General features: G+C 29.9%; 1 protein-coding gene across 20 annotated transcripts in view; it reads left to right on the forward strand.

Moving 5' to 3' along the window:
• LOC148231492 (potassium voltage-gated channel subfamily KQT member 1-like) overlaps positions 1 to 22907 on the forward strand; it is a 337496-nt gene that overhangs the window by 72457 nt on the left and 242132 nt on the right. For 17 of the 20 annotated variants that reach the window (XR_015810812.1, XR_015810813.1, XR_015810814.1 and 14 more), the window contains exon 3: positions 12594 to 12794. Coding sequence is in view for 17 of the 20 variants with exons in the window: in XM_088193257.1 (XP_088049383.1) it covers positions 12594 to 12794 (201 nt within the window). In the remaining 3 variants the exon portion in view is untranslated. Of the gene's footprint in view, positions 1 to 3237; positions 3363 to 12593; positions 12795 to 22907 lie in introns of those variants that run through there. The other 3 variants (XM_088193266.1, XM_088193267.1, XM_088193275.1) reach the window with 1 other exon arrangement.

Raw genomic sequence — 22907 nt, forward strand, 5'->3', positions numbered from 1 at the left:
CCTTCATAAGTTTTAGGAAATGTAAAAAAATATAATCTGTGATGAACGATCGGGTTGCAATTTTATTCTAATCACTAATTTTGGCATAATTAAAATTAAAAAAAATACACTTGGGTCAATGTGGGATTCAAACACAGGTCTTTCTGGTATATCGTGTTTGTCGGCAAAATATTGTTGTAGTGTTATTTTAAGATACATACGTAAATATACCCAACGGAAGTAAAGAATGGTAACAAATCGTGCTTTATACTTATAAATCATGAAAAAATACATTAAAAAACGTCATAATATTTTTATTAGCGTGACTGCTTATAGCCATATGTTAATTAATTGCCAAAGTCTCGTGTTTGTTTATTTATAACTATTGCCATTAAAATTCATTAATCTATTGTTAAAAAGCGTCTATGCAAACGTCTAGGAGCTTATAATTGCAGAAAAAATCTTTTGATTAAAATCTTTCTATTTCCCCTTTTACTTTTACGAAACACGCGCCTGGCAATCTTCCCGATATTCTGCCTGCTTTTATACCGGAAGGCAGGAAAATCGCGTAGATAGGGTTCATCTTTGAGATGAAGATAAATGAGGAAATGAGTTGAATTAATATAAAATTGCTTTTATATTCTAAATGTAATACTTTTTAAATCGATGATAATTTCATTAATCAAACTTTTTTGTTGTGTTTCGAGTTTAATTGGAATTTCGCATTGAATCGTTCGTCTTTAAAGGAAAAGTTTGTTAGCAATCCGATAAAGGGATGTAATGAGCAAGGTTTAATTAAACATTTAATTTATTTTACGCGGTATACCTATTTATCTTAATTTATTATATATTTTTATAAATTAAATTTCATTCATGTGTTTGCAGTAAAATTGAATCTTAAATTTATATAACCTGAAAGGTTATATAAATTTAAGATTCATGTGATTCATTGCATGTGCGGCGATTATTTTAAGCTACTGGTTTACATTTAAATTGCGTCATGTGAACTACTGTATGTAACAATGCTGTTAATTTATAGATCAAGAGCGGCGTTTAAAATGTGTATCACCGTTGTATGCGTATTTATATCTGCAATTTAATTAAACTGCATTAATTAAACCTTATCGCCAGTTACGCCCATGACACACCTCAATTATGTCCTTAATATTTTTTTTTTACTTAAAAATATTATTAATAAACCAACACAGGAGCGGCAGCCATTAGGGAACTGTGTCCTTTTTTAGTACATTTTGATTTACATCCTTCACTTAGACATGCGTGATGTTGGCTCATTTTTTTAAAATGTGAAAAATGTTAGCCCGAAACTTCGCACTTATCAACGGATAACAAAATGGATGGTGTGAAATTAATTTCAGGACCTAACTGAATTTTCTCATTTACCCAACGCGTTGTTTTCGGCACGTGAAGCCAACTTCAAGGGATTTAATTAAACTATAAATAATATATGCGGCACACACGCTATGTAATATTTAGAGAATTACATATCTGCTAATAAATAACTTATTTTAAAGTTTAATTTATTCGGACGGCTCTGTTTTGATTTTCTATGGAGATGTTTTTTCACAATAGAAGTAAAGGTAAAATACGCGTATCTCTGTATTTGTATTATACGTATGTGTAGTTACGTCGATACATTCTGACTTTAACCACTATTCATACCAACAATGGCATGTCGGTTGTGTATTGTGAACGAGAAAAGAAATATGCGTGTATAGGTACTTTGATGTACAAGAAAAATAGTTTAGGAAAATGCGTATGCGGCAGAGCGGAAAGAAGGGAAAGCAATCATATAAAGACGCAAAGGATGTATTCGTTTGAAAATTTAAAGCCAGGCTTCGTTCCGAGATTTTGATCTTAACCCGTTGTGCTGAAATTATGTTCGCGTATGCTGAAATTATGCGCAATTCTCTTGAATATTTCGTATTGCTTTTGTTTTTATGCTTTTGAAGTACGAATTTATTATTCAAAGAAAATTTAAGACCTTTAAATAATACGTTTGAAATTCTGGTATTTATTTTCAATTTACTGTTGCGCATATATTATGCTAATATATGCTATAATTAAAAATATATTTTAATATATGGTATAGTTATTTATTTATAAATTATTATTATTATGCAGCATTTTTTAACTATAAATACGGTTTGTCTGCGTCTGAAAAATTCAAGAATTCTGGATTTTTATTATCGTAGCTATACCAGTGTTGACGTAAAGAGAGAAGCGGCTGCTTTTTTGGTATTCTCAGTCTCTGTCAATATTGAGGGTATCTTCACTTAGTGTGAGCTCGGATGAACTTTTAAGTCCAAAGTCGGAGATATCGGGTAGAAGTTATTGATAAAGTGCTGACATTAGCGACTATATGCACTATTTCTGACTGAGGAGAGTTTTATTGCTCGCTCCCTCTTGCCAATCACAAAGATTTGAGAATGATTTGTGTATTATAAAAAAATGTACAATGACAAATGATGCATTATTGTCGGCTGTGATTTCGGTAGAATGGTTGCCGCGATGTGTTCTCGCGGCGCTCTCTGAACGAACCGCTTATGTGTCGTTGCCGTCTCTTCTTTCACTGGGTCTATTTTTTGAGCAATATTTTATAATGGTGAATCGCAGATGTGAATGTTTGCGAGCCAATTGCATCGCTTCTTTGAAATGTGTTTATGCCTTTAAAGAGAAATGGTCTAGATGGCCACTTCGATGATCCTCAACCGAAGGGTATAATAACAATAGTATGCGGAGGATAAAATATAGTGTCTAGCGCGCGTTCTTTACAAACGAAGTAGTGATTACCGTTATGAGACGAATGTGATATTAGGTGATCCATATTAACGCAATTGTTTGGTCACAAGATCTCTCTTTCATTGTTGTAAAAACCGGTATGTGGCTTTATTTTGAGGTATATTTCCGTTTGTTTACATCGTTGCTGCACATTATATAATTATATACATATTTATGTAAATATATGCTTGAAAATCAATTTACATACAACTAAAAATAAAAAGATTGAGCACCATTGAGTTATTTTATTGGGATAAATACCGATAGATCGCATTTTCAGAGCGACCTTGACACCGTGATACTGGGACGATTTTTTTAAGATTAGACACAACAATTGTCTGGGCGGTTAGGAAAACTTGGCACCGATCAAAACCCAATACTTTGGCCGGCTGGGTGCTAAATTCGACGTCCGTGTAATTTAAGCGGCGCTCCGTTTGTATAGCACGGAGGAAAAGTTTCAGTTTTAATTAGATTAACGGGCCGAGAGCATCTTCTTTCTCGTTAACTCCCGACAAACGCATAATGGGACAGCAGTAAAAATGGCGTTTGCGACCGCCTAAACCCAGAGGCATGGGGTGCGACGAGTGAGTGTCGTTGTCGGTTAACCGGCGGATCTTTAGATCGTTATCGTGGCGTGTAGTGGCGTATTCGTGTTAATTAAAAGCAAACGATACTAATGATGTACACACATACGTTTATAACAAGTACACACAAAGTGAATATTTATGATTGTATGTGCATAAGTTTTGAACACTGCAGGATGTTATGAATACATTTGAGTAGGTATTAAAAAGTAGTCATACATTTTCATTCACAGTTGAGTGGAAGTGATACTGGAGGACTTGTTGGAAAGTTATTGATAGTTAATATTTCTTTATTTAATTCACTTTGTATAAGGATGTCTTTATTTATCTAGCTAATCTTCAACACTCTTCTGCAGCATCACATTTTAAAGACTTTTGCGGTTGACTAGATGATCTAAGCTTTAAAAAAATGAAAAAAAAAATAAAAGCGTACAATTCTGAATCATTACCTTTAACCCGCCGTTGGTCGCGCGAGTGTTGCATACGCCGTTGGTCGCGCCTGAGCGAATAGCCGCCTCTCAGTTTTTTCTGTTTTTAAGTTTAAATATTGAATATTTATTATTTTTTTTATTTTTGGTTTATTTTAGTGTTGTATATATAAAATAAATAAATTCTTTAAAACTTTTATTTATATAACGAAAGCAGAAAAATAAAATAATAAATATTTTAAAAGTAAAATATAATTTTTTTAGATATATGCCTAAAACTTTAAAAATAACATGAAAAAATATATATTATTTTTGATCTTGATTACTTGAATACCTAGTTATGTAATCTGGACATAATGCCGATGAATGTTCTTTGCATATTGGGTTATAGCACGTGTGGCATTTGATGGTGATTTTGCGATTTTTTTCCTAGGGCAAAAATTACATTTTGGACGATTCTATTCACTTGGTTCTGGGTGATGAATTATCGTAGTGTCAGGTTTCTCTTCTAAATACTGCTATATTTTTATTTGCAAATTTTGCGATAAATTTGTTTAATTTTTTAAATTATCTAAAGAATAAAAAAAAAATTCAAAAAAGTTTTTTTATACTATGTATCAAAAGAGTTAAATAAAATATATTCATAAAATAAATTAAAAACATAATAATAATAACAAAAAAGTAAATAATAATAAAAAGAAACTACCAAAAAATAAAATTTCCAGCACGAATCTAACCCGCGTAAATAACGTTCTCTCTCGATCCTTGATATAACACAACTAATACGCAAAACCAAATGTATATCAAATTAGTAAACACGTGTTTGAGCCTGCAATATTGAAGAAAACATAATTCTTGAAAAGTAGAGGGACCCGCAAGTTAATATGTTTCATACAAAAAAAACGGCATCAAAAAAACCGATAGGGTGAGCGCTGCGCCGCCGTGCGACCAACGGCGGGTTAAGTAATGATTTATTAGGAGTGATTTAACTGGTAATTAATCCCATAGATCTTATCAATCTTAATTAAAAAATATGTTTATTATATGCATTAGCATTAGAGCGATGTAATGAATGGGCGTGTACATGCTATTAATACTACGTTTACATTGTAGATAACGACAGATTACTCGTAGAATGTAAAGGAAATAATCGTATTTAATCCCTAATAAAGCCTCGTCGTCCTAATTGTCTAGTTTTGATCGAGATTATGCCATGATCCCTACCGTTGTAAATTTTATTGACAGCGCAAACGTCCGTTTTATTAACGACAATTAAGCACTTAAAACTCCGTATTCCGACAAAGAATTGCAAATTGGAGTTTTGATTAAATTTTCAGGTGTATGTGTGTGTTTTTCGAAGGTTGAAATGTGCGTTACTCTTATTTTCGGATTATTCCTTCTGCCCGATGTCTTCAGACGTTCGCGCTCAGATTTTTTCAAAAGGAAACTTTACGTGCGGAAAGGACTAAAGTTTGAAGGATAAAAGTTTTTATTCAAGAGAGTTTCGCGAGTGTTTGAGAAAGTGAAATTTGAACGTATTCCTTCGGATGTTATTAAATTGTTCTTTGGACGTTTTCACCTTAAGTAATTATAGTTTTTTATTTGATTGCTTTTATAATTTGGAAAACAACGATCAAATTTTAGAACTTTACTTAGCGTTAAGAACTCTTATTTAAATAAGACATATCAGAGCTTTAGTTATTTATGAAAAATTACTAAAGCTCTTGCAATTAAATACACAATAATCTCATATTTAAAAACTGTATAGCCAATACAAATCAGGAGAAATGTGAGAGCAAAAAATTTAGTTATATATAAGGGAGATACATAAATAAACTTAAGTTTAAATTGTATTTACTTTGATAAAAACAATTTGCACTAATAAAAAATAAATGATTTAAATATAATTTAAAATATTAAACATTGAACAAATATAATGCATACAAGAAAAAAAGATGAAAATTTGTATTAATTAGGTTCCACTATAAAACAGATACTTACGGTGCAACTTTAGCGTGCTTTACCTTTACACCTGTTGTCAGTTTCGAAACGTCCATTTTTGCTGTACAAACCAAAACCTAACTCATTAAAAAAACATATGTCGTCCAAGTGTAAAATATGAAATTCATAGGGAAAACTTTTCTTATTATAGTTTTATGTATCAAATGCATACTATTTAAACTAACGTGAAATTATATATTCATCTTAAAATAATAATAATGACCTCACGTCAGGTGTGTTTTTTTGTTTGTTGAAGACAATTTTTTTGTTATATATTTTTTTGTGCAACAATTGGGATCGTCACATATATTAGTTCGCATGTGTTGGTTGAGTAATGGGAAGTTTTTCATGTGTGGGTACTAGGGTTCTCAATCGAATATTCGATTATTCGAATTATTCGCCTGATTTTCAACTATACGAAGATTCCAATAATTGCTTCGTCAAATATTCGTTTATACTATCTCGAATGAAATGAAAACAATTTGTATACTTAAGCATCACAGGTTTTCGTTTTTCTCTAAATTCCATGGTCCTTTATGCGCCTTTATTTTGTTTCGAAATGCGAGACAATAATACGTTTTATCTTAACAAAAAAATGTTTTTACACCCTTGAAAAACATTTTTAAATAAAATGTTTATCGGGTGTCTACTATGACTGAAATTCACAGAATTCGTTCGTTAAATGAAACAAAATATTGGAAACGTCCCCTCTTTATTATTATTTAACGCTTATCTCAAAAATAGGTGTGCGTTGCAAATTTTTGTAAAGAAAGATTTTATTTCAATCAGTACAATAATTCGATCGCTGTTAATTTATTTCTAGTTATTAAGACTGCAAAAAATGTTAACAATATTTTTGATAATTGAAAAAATGTTAAAGCTTTTTACGCTAACACATTGATTTATAACCTATAGAAATCCCTCATATAGAAGTATCTCAGATTAAAAAAATCGATCGTGAAAAAGTATTTAAATATTTTAAGATTCAAAAAAAATATTTTTCTAGAATGATATGGATTAGAGTATCATAACATATAAAAGATACTGATATATTAATAAAGTGAAACGCGTCCTTTATAATAAATCTATGCATATTAGAAGTCTTGGAACTAATAAATTTTAAAAAGTATAAAAAAATTTCACTTTTTCTCAAACGTAAGTTTATTATTGGAAAAAAGAAAACTCCACTAGCAATAAATATGTCAAAAGCGACACTATGTGGTACTTTCCGAAGCTGAAATGTAAACGGTTGTCAGCAGCTTATATACACAAGAAATCAATCAGTCTGTCAAGACAAAGCAGAAATCATATGAACGTTTTGAATACTATCAGGGAGTCCGGAAAATTTATTGCCCGCAATTCACCGCCAGCAATTAATCGCTATCAGTTTACCTCCGCGTCAATTGATTGCATAAACAATTTATAGCATACAAATGATCGCTAGCATATTTTATCGTCAGGTAATACATATAATTTAAATCTTTTTTTTTATGGGTAAATACAGCTTTACTTATATTTTTTATTATAATTATAAATCAATTATTTGATACATTTCAAATGGCATAGTTAGTAAAATTATATTTATACTGTTAAAATATAACTTTACTATAACAGTTTGCTGTTCAAACCCAAACCTTTCTTCATAAAAACTCTAAAACAAATCTATTAGAATTATTCGTTTAGATTTGGTTTGGGTTTAAATAGCGAATGGACGTTTCGTAACTGTCAAATTAAATTTCATAGAGATTTAAATACAGCATATAATTTTAACGTCTTGATTAAACAAAAAATTAAGAATTTCCACACCATCAATCAACCAATAAATAGGCGAATTTGTATAAACCCATCTATAAATATATTAGCGATCATTTGGCTATAGATTGTTTATGCGGTCAATTAATGTGGCGGTAAACTGTTAACGATTAACTGCTGGCGGTGATTTATGGACGATCATTTTTTCTAGACTCTACTTTTAGATTATAGTCATATCTTTATAATGACAATGTCTATGTTTTTTGGTTTTTCAAAAGCGGTAAATTAACCCACTAAGTTGGGTTATCATAAAATAGCAGCAAAATTTTATTACTAGCCTTGTCAAAGACTTTTTTTAGTACTTCCATTACAAAGGAAAGCGATAAAAAGTTATTGACTATTAATCATCTAAGACAAAAGCCTTTAACACTTGTTGACAATGATCGTAAATGTATATATATGTGAGAAATATTTATAATAATTTAGTTGGTGAAGAGAGCACTGCAACTTGTCTATAAATCTTATTGCTTAAAATATTACATTTGGTATGAATTTATTTGACTTTTTTACATTTTAAAAGAGAAAGAAACACAACTGTTCCAGAACAGCCAGACTGATTTCGTAGGTCTAATGACTTTAACTTACTAAAAACGAATTTTAAATCCAATAAATCGATATGGTATAAGCTCACTTAAGAAAGTCATTAGAGTAAACTGAGCGATTCGATAAAATTAAAAAAATATATTAAGTATCATTAAAAACAGAAATATTTAGAAGATTTATAGAACACGTGTTTTTATTTGTAATACATTTTACTTGGTAAAGAACTGCATATATCTGCAAAAACTTATATAAGCGATAAAAAAAACAGCAAGGTTGATTTCACAACCTTTTAAAATTAAATCAGGAATCGTTTTTGATCCTTGTGTATAAAAGTCAATCCAAATAAAAAACAATATTAATGTTAGATCACGTCAAAGCTTTCAAATAAAAGTCAAAATGAAATAGTATTGATTAGTGGAGAAAATAATAACTAAAATCAAAGCATATGACTATGTATGTACCATTCTGTTTTAGAAAAACATTTTATACAAAAATTATACACTACAGATTATAAAGATGACATTGACATTGTACAGAAAATATAAATGTGCATATTTATGAGTAATGGCACCGACAGTGCTAGAATTTTTGCATATTTAAAAATGGTGGGGACGTGAATGGTTTTCCTACATAAATATGTGCAAAGTCTTCTTGTCTTCAGTGTCTTTAGACGACAGCGATACGTCGTATTAGTCTACTTGTGAAATGTATTGTGGGTACGTATTGTGTATTTTTAAATTACACATTATGTTCAACAATTAAGCCGACTTTCTGTTTTAATTGGCACTAGTTCCGATTCTTTTTATCATTTTCGTCGTTTTTGCTACCCGGCAGTGTTTTTGAGTTAATTATTTTTATTGTTATTTCAGTCCGGGGGTCGTTATGAAAGGATCGTAAGCGTTTCGGTAGCTATTTAGATAATGCGACTTCAGACCGGTAATTTTTGCCGGTTAATTGTACAATGTATTGAAATTCAACGGACGGTTGACCGTGAAAATATTACTATTAGATAATGAGTTAAGTTTTTTTTATTATATTGGGTTTTTATGTTTATACATATAAGGTTGAATTCCACATGAATGTGATACGATCGAAGCAGAAGTGATTTTCGTAATGTAATAAAAGTTTGTCGATTAACTTTAAACTTTAGAATGACTAAACCGATTTTCATGTGAAAGTTAAGTAGAAGAAAAGTCGGAAAAATCGTGCATGGAAAGTTGAAAGAATCTTAAAACGATTTGCACCGAATACTTGAGCTCATTTAATTTTTTAACATTTTTTTTTATTCTAAAAATATTGCGGTTTTTTTTAAATAGGTATATCGTAATATACAATTTTACACAGAATAACTCATTGAATATCTCGTTTATTTTTATATGCCACAGTTATTTGATTGTTCAAATAATTATTATTAAAATAATTTATAAAAATTATAGCTCATAAACATGTTTTTATAGCAACATTAATGATATTTTTATTTTTGAGTTTTTAATTCGTGATATTTTGCATTATTTTTAATTACGTGTAATATTGATAAATTAAAATATTTTCACTGTTTTTTAATGTAATTAAATTGAATTAGTAGATCTTCAAGATACTGTAAAATATTTTTAATAAATTTACAAACATACCTCTTACTGGTTTGAAACAATTTAAATGTTTACAATTTGTTTTTAGCTATAATTTAATACAATATAATTATATAAAATAAAGTGTAAGATTTTATAATTAAAGTAAAAAAACTAAAAAAAATTTTACAATTCAATTAAAATTAAAATTATAAATAAAACAATAAATTAAGAGCTAATTTGCATTAATATGTTGTCTTAAGCTTCTAAAACAATATGGGTTTTGGTACATTGTGTTTATATAATATTTAAATATTATATTAAGGTCATCTGCGGTTTAAAGTCAGAAGAAGAGAGAATTTATGAAATGCTTCGTCATTTTACGATCTTTATGTATAAATTATATAAAGAAATAATTATATTTCCATACCATCAAAAATACATCGTCTACCGAGTAACTGTCATATTCCGTTCCTAATCGATTCTAGTCACCAAATGTCAAAACGAGAGTTTGTCAGCTCTTTTTATGCTATTTGTATATTTTTTGCACTCTAGTAAAACCCGTTCGCTCACGATATTTGATGTACAAAATTTTATACATAATATTTAATATCAAAATATTTCTAAATGTACTTGAAAAGTAGATTCAAAGCGTTCATATCTCTTATGAACGCTTCTTGGACAAGCATCTTATATTTTTTATAATTTATCTTAAAAGGTGTCTTTCAGGATATCATATTTTTTTAATGTAATATAAACATTATTGATATTTGTGTGAATATACGATTCAAAATATATAATAACAGCGTTGCTATAACTCATTTGTTAAATATATCAATAATATCACTAAGCGTTTGTTATTTAACGTTTTTCTGTTGTATAGCAGGATCCGCTTTAATCTAATTTTTACCTCTACATACGAAATAGTGTTCGGGAAAACCCGAGTTTTTTGAACCCGACGGTAATTTCATTTTCTATGTATTTTTCCCTATATGAAACAAGTGGATATTCAGTAAATTATTTATTTTTATACATAGATTTATAATTTTTACCGTTAAAAACATTTAAAAAAATAAACAAAAGATATGTATACAAAATAATATTTAATAAAGTAGTACACAATTTTATTCAATGTTCAATAATAACTATTAATTTTTATAGCAAGAGAAAAGACATATTTACAATAATAATTATGTTCCTGTTGGTTATAAATCTAACGTCCTAGCCGAGGAAAGAGCTGAAGAATGACTAAAAGTATTTGTATAAAAATAAGTTTTTTATATGTACGTATGAAATTTATTTTATATTATTTTTTTTTGTGTCTAATAATCTTTAATGAATTTTAGTACAAACGTTATTCGCCATGGAACAGGTTCTTTTTGTATTAGTCGACTTGTTTTTATTGTCATTAAGGCTAAGTAAAATTTTTCTAAATATTCAGTCCTCTTTTTTGTATCTGAAAATAAAGTAAAATCATTTTTAACGTATGTAAACTTATCTTCTGAATTTGGCATGATTTTATCTGAATTTTTAATATTTGATTGAGCTCATCTTCCATTGACAATAGCTGTTTGGTTTGGATATCATCTTCTTTATTATCTAAATTATTTTAAAGTAAATGCTATTCTGCAGCTGTACTAATTTTATCATTGTCTTTATTAAATTATCATTTTAATAAATATTTTGCTAACATAAGTACTTTATTTGAAGGTATAATACCATTTGCGAGGCACTCTAATAGCTCAATTAATTCTATATTTATTCGAGTGTCTTTTTACTCAAATTACCAATTATTTCACCTAACTTTTTAAACATAAATTTGATTGCTAATTTAAAAGTGATAAGATTTGCTATATATCTGCTAAGAACTTCAATTGTTAATTAATTAGATTTTAATGTATGTAGAGCTGTAACTAATTGAAAGTTTCAAATGCAATATTTCACGAATTCTACTATTAAAATGTATTCTTTTCTTAAAACTTGATGATCAAAGACATCTGTGGTAATAATTTAATCAATTTATTATTATTTTATTTAATAATTAAATAAAATATTAATAAAGGTGTTATAAAAGTTTTTTATATACAAACTTCTAATTTTTAATTTCCTCTACACTGCTTTCTATGAATAGAACAAAAAAAAGGTTGCGTACACGTGTTGAGTTAGAGGCTCGCCATTATGCACTTGCTGGGACGACGAAAAAAATTCACTTTTCCCAGAATTGAGGCAATTATACATTCTTAATTTTACAAAACTTGTATTTTTTTGACCAGTATTTATGGAAAACGAAAGGTAATAATTATAATTATCAATTTTAAATTTAAACACGCGTAAAAAATGCATCAAAGTTGATAAAATAATTAAAACAGCCACATCTGTATTTTCCAATTGTTCCTTTAATACTTTATTATTTACGTTTTTATTTAAATATACATTTTTAATGTCTTTAAAAACTTCTTTAATAATATGAAATTATTTTTAAAAATCTTGAAATCATGTCTAGTAGAGTAAACACTAATTGCAGTTCATTTCCTTAAATATTTTAATTAAAAAAAAAAATTGTCCGGAATGTCCGCAATGTCCGCAAAAATCCTGTCCGGAAAAATCAATGTCCGGAATAATCAGTCTCAGCAAAAATTAGTGTCTGGAAAGTTCCTGTCCGCAAAATTCTGTCCGCAAATTCGTGTCCGGAATAATCTTGTCCGGAAAAATCACCAAACCGTATTGATTGTTACCCAGTTGTAGTGCAGTGGGTGCCTGCTTCACATTTAGAAATGGCAAACTTGCAAAACTATCACGCATCAACGTGAACACGTTCGTCTAACTACATGCTTTTCAATTTTAGTGACTTGTATTTATGGTATATTTTTGTATTTCAGCGGCGGGTCGTCCGGCGACAGCGAAGCGGGCGTCGCTTCGGGGGCGGCTCGCCTGTCCGCGCCGCGGATGTCGCTGCTCGGCCGCCCCCTCAGCTACCGCGCCTCGCGCCGCGACGCGCGCTACAGGCGCTTGCAGAGCCGCGTCTACAACTTCCTCGAGCGGCCGCGAGGCGTCAAGGCGGTGCTCTACCATATGCTAGTGTGAGTGCTATTTATTTATTTCAAATCTGACCGGTTATCCCTATGTATTTTATTGCTTTCGCCGTGAATTCTTGACTTCCGAGAAGTCACTAGTATAGTCAGTTCTCTGAAAAGAGTAGTGGCGCAGGCTCTTTGTGTGTAGGCAGGTATTATGTGAAAGGGCTTGTCTATGCTTTGTAGCTCTTAAGAATCGATATTGAATTAAAAAGTAATATTTTAGCAGTTGGTACTAGGACTCTCAATCGAATATTCGAATTATTCTCCCGATTATAAACTCTACGGGAAACGAATATTTGCATAATATTCGTTTATACTATTTCAAATGAAATTTAAAAATAATCTAAGAAAAAACTTGTACTTGTGCAACATAGGTAGTAGTTTTTCTCTAAATATGCTCGAGTGACTAGTGCCGCTCTAAAATCCATGATCCTTTATACGCCTATATTTAATTTCGAAATGCGAGATAATGAGACGCTCCTTCTCATTAAAAAATGCTTTCGAAAAACATTTGTGAATATAATGATTGTGGCGGTGTTAACTATGACCGAATTCTCAGAATTCGCTCGTTTGAAAGAAACAAAATGTTGGAAAGGAAATGTCTCTCATAAACTTTATTTTAATAAAAATTAAATGTTTTTTTTTCATATCGTGATATAAAAACATGAAGTATCAAAACGGTCGTTTCGCTAAGATTCAATAAGCCTTCGTAGAATTAATCATAATCGAAAGTGCACTTTAAATTAAACCTACATTAGAAATGGTTTATTCTTTGTCATTATTAGGGCGTTCTTCTGGTTGAAGAGTTGCGAAGTTAGTCTCGCTGCTCCTCTAAAACATTTTTTTAAATCTGATCAAAAAGTATGTAACATATTTATATACGCATTTTATTTTTGACGCCCTTATAGTAATTCACACATCATTGTGTTATGCATATTTTATAAAATATAATGAAGGTACTTAATGACTAATTAAAATAATTATTAATAATCAATAATTAATTTTCAATTAAATATTATTTTACAGAATATTAATCCATTTTTCGTACTAATTAGTTAAATAAATTACTATCGGTAAAAATCGAAAAAAAAATTTAGAACATATTTAAATATTTCAATACTTTATACATTTTCCATTTATTATTCGAATAGTTAAAAACTACGAATAATTGAAAACCCTACTTGGTACTTAAGGGTGCTATAGGGATTCTGGAATATTTAAAAGAAGCAGTGTTGAATGTAATGGCTGTACTCGATGTCATTTACCGTCAATATTAAATTGCCTAAAATCTGAAGTAAAATTAAAAGCAATTAATTAAATAAGAGATTCTTTGGACGACTTTGTATTGACAATAATAAATAATTAAATTGCGTTTTGTTTCTTACAGAAGTTCGTTGGCTGGCAAAAGTTGTATGTTTGGATCAGTTCTATAAACTGTTTAAATGAGTGCTAGAGTTACTTATTTTGTAAAAAAGTTAATTTCGGACGAGGGGAATTCAGCTTATTTCCTAATTTATCAATAGTATAAAAACATGACGAAAGCTTGCTTATCTAATGTCAGTACTTAGATGCTCTTACTTCTGACTTCAAACGATTTAAAAATATTCTTAAAATCAACGTCTTTGATTTGGTTCTGGATTATTTTAAGTACATACAATCGCAGAAGTATCTTTAATGTTACATAAACAACTGATAAAAATAACTATAGATGAAACATTTAATTTTAAATATAAAAATGGCTATCAGCAGTTCTGGCTGCAAAAGCAGATATTATATCTTAGATTGTATGCTACAGTTTAAAAGTTTTTACTTCCATTTTCTTCGTAGTATTAAGTGGAAAGTGAGTTTATTAGTGTGGTCATGAATCTACTAATTAAACAATAAAACCGACTGCAAATAGTTAATCGTGACGATTTAAGAACATTTCTTACCGAAGTAGAGCCGAACATCAAACAATTGATAGCATCAGGTTGATCTTTTTCATTAGTTTTATCTTAATGCTGTTTATGTTATTTATTGTAACTGAAATTCATTTTAATATATATTTTAATAACTTCTAGCTTCAAGTAGTTTTATTTACAGCAATATTTAAAGCATTTTTAAATGTTTTACAACGGCTACATTTTTAATACCGTTGCATAAAAAGGGTGAATCCTTGCCAGATTTTTTAAAGCTTTTATTAGAGGTCAGAAGTATTTGAAGGGCAAATAAATTGCTTTTTTTTTATTCTCTTCGTCGTCTTCATGAAAGTAAAAGAGTAATGAAAGTAAAACATTTTACATATTAATGGAAAACAATTCAAAATACTATAAAAATAATTAACGGCCAAGGAAACAAACAACTTAAAGTGCTTGTTTAATACCCTGTTGACAATGAAAAAAACTTTTTCACCACCGAAAATTTTCGAATTTCACCGAAAAAAATTAAAAGGTTGTCAAGTTAATATCCATGGAGCCGGTAAAATTTATGTGGGGTGGTGCTTATCTATTTTAGACATGCATCATAATCGTTTTTAAATATTTAATCATATACTTTCTGCTAACATTTAGATTTTAATTCATGACACATTGGAAAGTCCCGTTGAGTCATGATGGTTATAAATAAAATAAACTCAACTTTCACTTCGACATTTATAGGAATATATAAATATAATATATTTTTCAATATTCACACATAAATTATACAAGTTTTTGATACGATTTATACGATGTATAAGTTTCTTCTGAATTTTGCGTCGTAAAACACGGTTTTTAATCACGCAATCCGACTTTTCTATTAGGCTTAAAATATTTTTAAATTTTACACGTGTTTATCGAAATTATATTTCTTTGTATATTAACATATTTTTAATTACATACGACATATCATTGGCAGTTTATTAATAGAAAAACCAAAAATATATAAATGTACTAATTATACGTGTTCGTGTAAAAAAATGATATACATAAATTACCAAAATTTCACATGTATTATACTATAGCATCAGTGTTTGTTTTATATTTATTTTGATACTATTGTTTAGATAATTAGATAGTAGACAAATAATTACATTTCTTTTAATAAGTTTACAGTCCTTTTGTTTGCTCTGTATTTTAGTTACATAAAATTCGATTCATTATCAGTTTAAAACAGGTAGTAAAATAGCAGAAACCGCTCTTAGGGTGTTTTTGGTGTTGTTAAAATTGAGAAACATACGGTGTAATAGTGGTTTTAAAATGAAGCGTTCCACTATATTATGACTCTATGAATAACTAAACTTGTCAAAGTGCTTTATAATATCTGTAATGAATCAGTTTATATCTTTAAGTTGTTTTACTGACTCTCCTTTCATTCATGAGAGCATTTTTATTTCAATGTGAAATCACTAAAATCGTATTAAAATTTTATGACAGAGAGCCAAGGTACATCTGTAAAATAAATTAAGCCCTCATATCTACTTTATATTTCTGAGAGTAGTTAAAAACCGTCGGGTATTCAATTCTCAAGAACGTATAATTTTTTTTTAATTTTTTAAAATCAAATTTTGCATATTTTCTATTTTTATCACTGGATAAAATTCATGCACTGAATAGGGTAAACTTTATTTTTTCAAAAGGATTGTTTTTTCTTAAGAGCTTGTAGACCTTCTTTAAAATATATTGGCTTGCGGTAGAATCATTAGGAGCGAATATATCAAGCAGTTTTTTAGTCTTATAAAGTTATTTTATCGAAAGCAGGAATAAATTTAATTACTTGCAGCAGTCCCGTTTTGAATTAACTTGTTTATGTTTTAAAATTTTAATTCAAGACTTTTACTTAGTTTAGCTGCAATTCAATTGATTTTTACTGCAATATAATTTATTGATAGTGAAATATTCTGAATTATCTGAAAACAGTATATCTGCAGTTTTAGCATACGCTATATAACAAAGCTTAGCTATATATTTTTAGATAAAACTTACTTTTACGATGCTTCCAATGTTTTTTTTCTGAAGTAAGTAATATCAAATTTGTCAAATTATTTTCTCTTAGTTTTACTGTATGTTTGTAATATTAAGATTAATGTATTTAATTTATAGGGTTTGAAGGTATGCTTCTCTAAAATATGAGTTTTAATTATTGATTTTTTTAATACATATAAGATATTCTCTATGAGCTAAAGTAGTTTAAATTAGACAATTTTTATTACCTATAAGATGACTAGATTTTTAAATTTTATCAAAGACACTCTCGAAATTTTTGTTCTAATTGGATAAATTGCTAAAAATATAAAGTTCATCATAGAATTTTTTGTTCGAGAAGGGCAAAGGACCAATTGCTACGGGAGCTAAAAATAAAATTTTAGCTTATACTTAACTTATTCTGAATTGTTATTGGTTATTGATTAGATATTTTTAGGTTATTTTATCCAGTCCTAGCAAGTATTATCTTTATGATAATTTTAACTTACCTGACTCACTGTCCGATGCAACAGTTATAATAATTATTAAAATCTATATTAATTTATTTTGTATGTACATATTTTTCACCCTTCTTCAACTTTTACTATTACAATACTTATAGAATGATACAACTTATTGTTAGCTCCTCCATAATTATGGAAACTAACTAACAGCACGGTTTTCACTTTTTATTAAAATTATTTTATTTTGAGTGGACTTGCCTCACTTTCAAAATCAACAAACAATTGCTATCATTGGAAAAAAAATACACTGTTATTTATAGATATGATTATGAATTGATTAAAAACAGAAAGAAAAACAGATGAAAATTAGCTGTAACACTTTTTTTTAACAAAATGGACTTGCCCCATTTTCAAAATAAACGGCTCATATGTACATATCAATGACTGAAAATAGTGTAGAATATTACAATATTATTTTATTTTAATATATTAATATTGTAATATTGTACTATGTATTCTTTTTTGACCATCGTGACGCACTGAGGTAACTGTTATTTTTAGTAGGAAACGAATCCTTTTATACTAACCTCTTCGCGTTTTCCCGAGTATTAATAAATTTTCCGAGCTCAGGTGCGTTTCAGGCGCAATACGCGACATAATTGCAACCGGGGAGCTTTACGAGGAGTCTGTCGGCTTAGAAAAAGACCAGCATCCCTTCGCAGAATTACGTCTGCAGCTGCTGCAATAGGGACGCTGCTAGCGGTGGCACTTTTAGAACTTTGAGCATGAGCGGGATGCCGCAAACGCTCTCAAACTTTCACACACGTGAAAAAGTTCGTTATGTCCGGCTTATGTTTAACCGTATTTGAAAATTTCACGCCTGCGGTATCGTAGTTAGCGACTTTCCAGCTAACTATATGGTGCTATATGGATATCGTTGTGGCGTAACATAATTAAAAAATGTAGCTTATTATCAAGTAGTTATAAATTTTAGAGTTGCGAAACGACGGAATCACTGACATTGGTCAAAGGTCAGAGCTCCGCAACATTATTTTCAAATTATCTTTTCACTTTGAGCGAGAGCGAGTAACTAATTGCCGAGATCTAGTTGATAGATGGTCCTTTATTAACCTTTTGTGCCTGGAGGGTTCTTTAACACTGTCGTATTTTGACTGTTAAATGGGCTATTAGCACTACTAATTATTTATTATTATTTGCTTTTTCATGCTCTAATAAATATATTTAAAGTGGTACTATTCAAATAATAGGTTAAAAAATAATCTGGTAAGAATGACAATTATCATAGGAAAAGTAAGAGCTATATACCCCAAATAAAAATTGTCACGCAACTGATGAATTTAATATATTTCCTGCTGAAATCTCGCTAAAGGTTTTAATTGTATTTTTGAAGACATCTTATCAAGTAGATGTTTCTATAATATATTAGTAGTTAATTATTATTTTTACTACTAAAATGGCTAAACCAGTGAAGTCTCTAGCTATGCCATAATTACTAAAACGGGTTTAAAAAAAAATATTCTCAACACATTGAATACCGTGTGCAGAAATTTGTGCTTTTCATGTAGAATTCGTTACTTTTAGCATTCTATCAATAACTTTCACCTGATTAAGACTCAATAGCTCATCTGATCTTGCACATTGAAAAAAACAGCTGCTTCTCTCTTCACGTAAATCTGGTTCATCTACGAAGTTAGAGTTTAATCTGATTTATAAACGTCTGGATTCTTCAGACGCAAACAAGTAAATAAGGGTAAAAAAATATTGCACAACATTTTTGCGTTATTTAAAAATAAAATACACGACAAGGTCCAATAAATCGAGAAAATAGCTAGGTTGTGTTGTCATACTGCGCCTCTAATTAATTTTCTTAATTATGAAGCATAAGTGTCTTCCTAAAGATCCCTTATAATCGAAACAATTATAGTTGCTTCTATGGTATGGCTGATCGAACAATGTTTATTCTGAAATATTTAGTGCTTAGTAAAAATAAAGGGTCTGTCGCAGTTATTGTTTACGCCTGGTTCTTGCGTGTGCTAAAATGCCATATTCTCTCAAAGGTTTGTTTGTTGAGCACCCTTGGATAACTAACGCTTGCTACTGGAAAATTATAATTTAAATTTTTTAATTAGAAATCTTACTATTATGACTTGATAGGTTTTCTTGATGTAATTATACAATTGTTATAAAATTTAACATTCAAAAAATAAATTAAAATAATTATGGCGCACCCCTAAAATAGATGAACATCATCTCATATAATTTTTTCCCAGCTCCTCATATCTATCGCCGAAAACGTTTTACATCTCTTCTTACATCACACTCTTACATTATTTTTTAATAGTATCCAAATTTCTTGCTGTAGATTCAAAATGAATTGGAACATTAGTTTGGTTGAAAAATTGAGACCTTTAATCAATCAAATCATTATTTATTTATTTATTTATTAAAATTATAACCATCGTGACCTGACAGGCAAACCTAATGCGTCACGATAGTCAAAAGTACTAATACATCATAATACATACAAATATAAACAAGACAAAACAACAGACACAAATCACCTCAACAGGTGTGCATTGTCCCATACGAATTGAACCAAAACTCCATAAGTGCAAGAGAAAATGTCAATATTACTATGGACAGAATTGAGCAGATAAATGGCCTTGGCCAGAGAAGAGTTGGCAAGTGCTCCAGTTCTACACTTAACAGGCAAGAATAGTGGACGCGACCGAGAACTATATCCACCTTCAGGAGCCCACATTTGAAGCTGCTCGAGCACTGAAGGATTGTCTACGATGCCCTTGAGCAATTTCCAGAAGTGTTTAATTACATAAACACTTCTGCGAGTCGACAAAGAAACGTATCCCAGGGCTCCCAAAATAAAAGCACTGGGAAACAAGAACGGATAATACCCGTATTCCTTCAAGTATAAATATCGAAGAAATTTACGTTGTACTTTTTCCAGCTTCAATTCATTACATTGACTCATCTCGCCTGGGATCCAAATGATGGAGCTAGTTTCTAGTATGCTGCGGACTAGAGTATCATAAAGAGTGCGCAATACTAAAGTATTCCTAAAGTAACGCGCATTTCTCAAGATAAAACCGAGCATTTTTAAGGATTTGCTATGAGTCTCTGCAATGTGCTGGCTAAATTTCCAACGTTCTTCGAAAGTCACTCCTAAATCTTTAGTTGAATGACTTTTGTTCCAAATATTCCGAATATTTTGTTCCAAATATAACGAAATTTCGATCAAAAAAATTGAGAGGCATCATGTGTCCCATGGTGCATTACCGGCGAGATCTTTGGGTAAGGACGGTGAAAGAAGAGATATTAAACGTCAGCAAAATACATCTCGACAGATTGGGGTTATATCCGAATGAGGTGGCAAGAGCTGACATTTACAGTTAAAGCGTTATATGCTCAGCGATTCGCAAGACAGAACATAATAGTTATAGCTAATATAGCTTTATTATTGATATTAAGTATTGTTCATAAATTAAAATATAAAAGCTTATATATTAAAATAAAATCTGTTCAATACACATATGTACATATGTATTATATGTAATTACTCGTTTTATAATTCAAAACAATCGTGATTCGAAAAATCGATTTTAATTGTTATCAAGTATATAGTTTCATGTATAAACTGACAATAATTAGAGATAACCACTTCTTGCATTATTTATGTATTAAACTGACTGACATGGATTCAAATAATTGCAACGATTATTAAACAGTGATTATTTAACTGTTTAGTTAACTATTCATATTACTATTATTTGTATTAATCACATTGGTGATTAAAATTCTTGTAATAATTAGATCGTAAATCCATATGATGAGGAGCAATTATTTTTATATTCTATATCAATTCATGGGCATAGTCACCATCGAGTTAAACTGTTAACTCCAATATACAAACTATTAAAACAATCAAACGAAACGACCGAACTGTGGCGGCGATAAATGGATTAGAATGGCTCTGACCCAAATTGGGTCTTATATTTTTTATTATTTTATTCTGGGGGTGTATCCACTCAACTTTAAAGCTCTGTATTTGCAGCTGCAATCCCCCCCCCCCCTACTTTTGACATGACTCGTAAAAAGTTTTGAAAATCTTTAATATCGGTTCTGCTTCCGAATGTTTTTGATTTCTCTCGAGATTCTTGCTGTTCGTCGTCGGATTGGAGACACGCTTCGCTAGATTTCGCTTCGAATTACTTATATATATATATATATATATATAAACACAAAGCATAAATGTATATAAACATACAAATGCTATTTAAACGACGTCCGAGATGAATACAGATACATTCAGAAAAATATTGTAAAATTGAATTGGGAAATTGTTTTGTGCTAATTTGATATGTAGATGTAAGAGATATGTATGTAATGCCGACGAATGGACCCTTGTGAGTTTTTATATGTACAGTTATTATTTTATACTGATAATATATATGCCTTGTGGAATCAAAAGGGTTAAACCAATATTTAAATATGTTTGATGAGTATTTTCCTTATTTGTGTGAGTTTTATTCAGCGCTTTTGAGGTTTTGTACATATTATGTACAAGTAATCCAATATGTATGATTTATATCTAAACTTTTGTAATGTATACAAACAATTTATTTTTAGAATATCGAGTTTATAAATGAGTTTATTAATATTTTATTTACTAGATTTTCAGTTTTCATCTAAAAACGCTAGTAAAATATTCTTGTTTGTTTTGTATTCAATTTTAAAATATGTATCTAGATCAAATACAATATTGTATATAGCATATTTGTATAGCTAATATTAGTAAGCTTTTGACTTCTACTTTTTCACAAATATTATGATTTTCTAAATTATAAAAAAATCGCATCAATCATCAAGAAGCACCGTTAATAAGATAATAAATTATTACGCACCACATTACCACCAATTGCGACCACCCAATTCATTAAGTCTAATTCCGAAAAGAATCATTGCCCCATTACTGTACCATTAACATTTTTTTGTTATCCGGTCGAGAGACGTACGGCGACACTAAACGGCGCTTTAATCCTATTTTGTCCTTTCAATCTCGTCGAATTCTTGGCACGGTCCTCCCTCCGTGTCATCCATTATTATTTTTCCGACAGCGCCATGTTGGTCCAGGGTCTCTATCTCTCTCACTCGAGTCTCGAGAGAGGCAGTGATTAACGTATAAAATGTCTATGAGATGTGTGTTTAAATGGCTATTCGAAACAAATACAATCATTCTTGTCGTCTGTCGTCCGAGACGCTAAAAGCCATCCGTTATTCGGAGGGGGCGGCGATAGGTTGCGGTTGATTAATTGATTCGATTTAGATTTTGTTACTATACTTTCTTTGCAGATAATCGTTTAGAGTAGACGGTTATTTTGCTGACTTATTCTGAGTTAATTCGAGGCCATCTGTTGGCTGCATTTAAGTGAGATTAATATCTAAAGAAGAAAGGGTTTGTATGCATTTTAGTTGAACCACATTTTATCGCAGTGAGTCTATCATCTTATATATTTTTAACCTCTTGAAAAGTTTAAGAGACGTTTTTTATTATAATGGTTTATGTGAATAATTTTAGATTTTTATTTTAGTGACATAACCCAATGTTAACTAAAATAAAACAAATAAATAAGCAGAGAGTTTTATATGGATAATATGAAAGTGTAGATTTATTCTAAGCGATGTTTTTATATTAT

This window comes from Plectrocnemia conspersa, unplaced genomic scaffold (assembly GCF_051122295.1).
Source record: "Plectrocnemia conspersa isolate PC_06_02 unplaced genomic scaffold, ASM5112229v1 ptg000009l, whole genome shotgun sequence".
Classification (NCBI taxonomy): Eukaryota; Metazoa; Arthropoda; class Insecta; order Trichoptera; family Polycentropodidae; genus Plectrocnemia; species Plectrocnemia conspersa.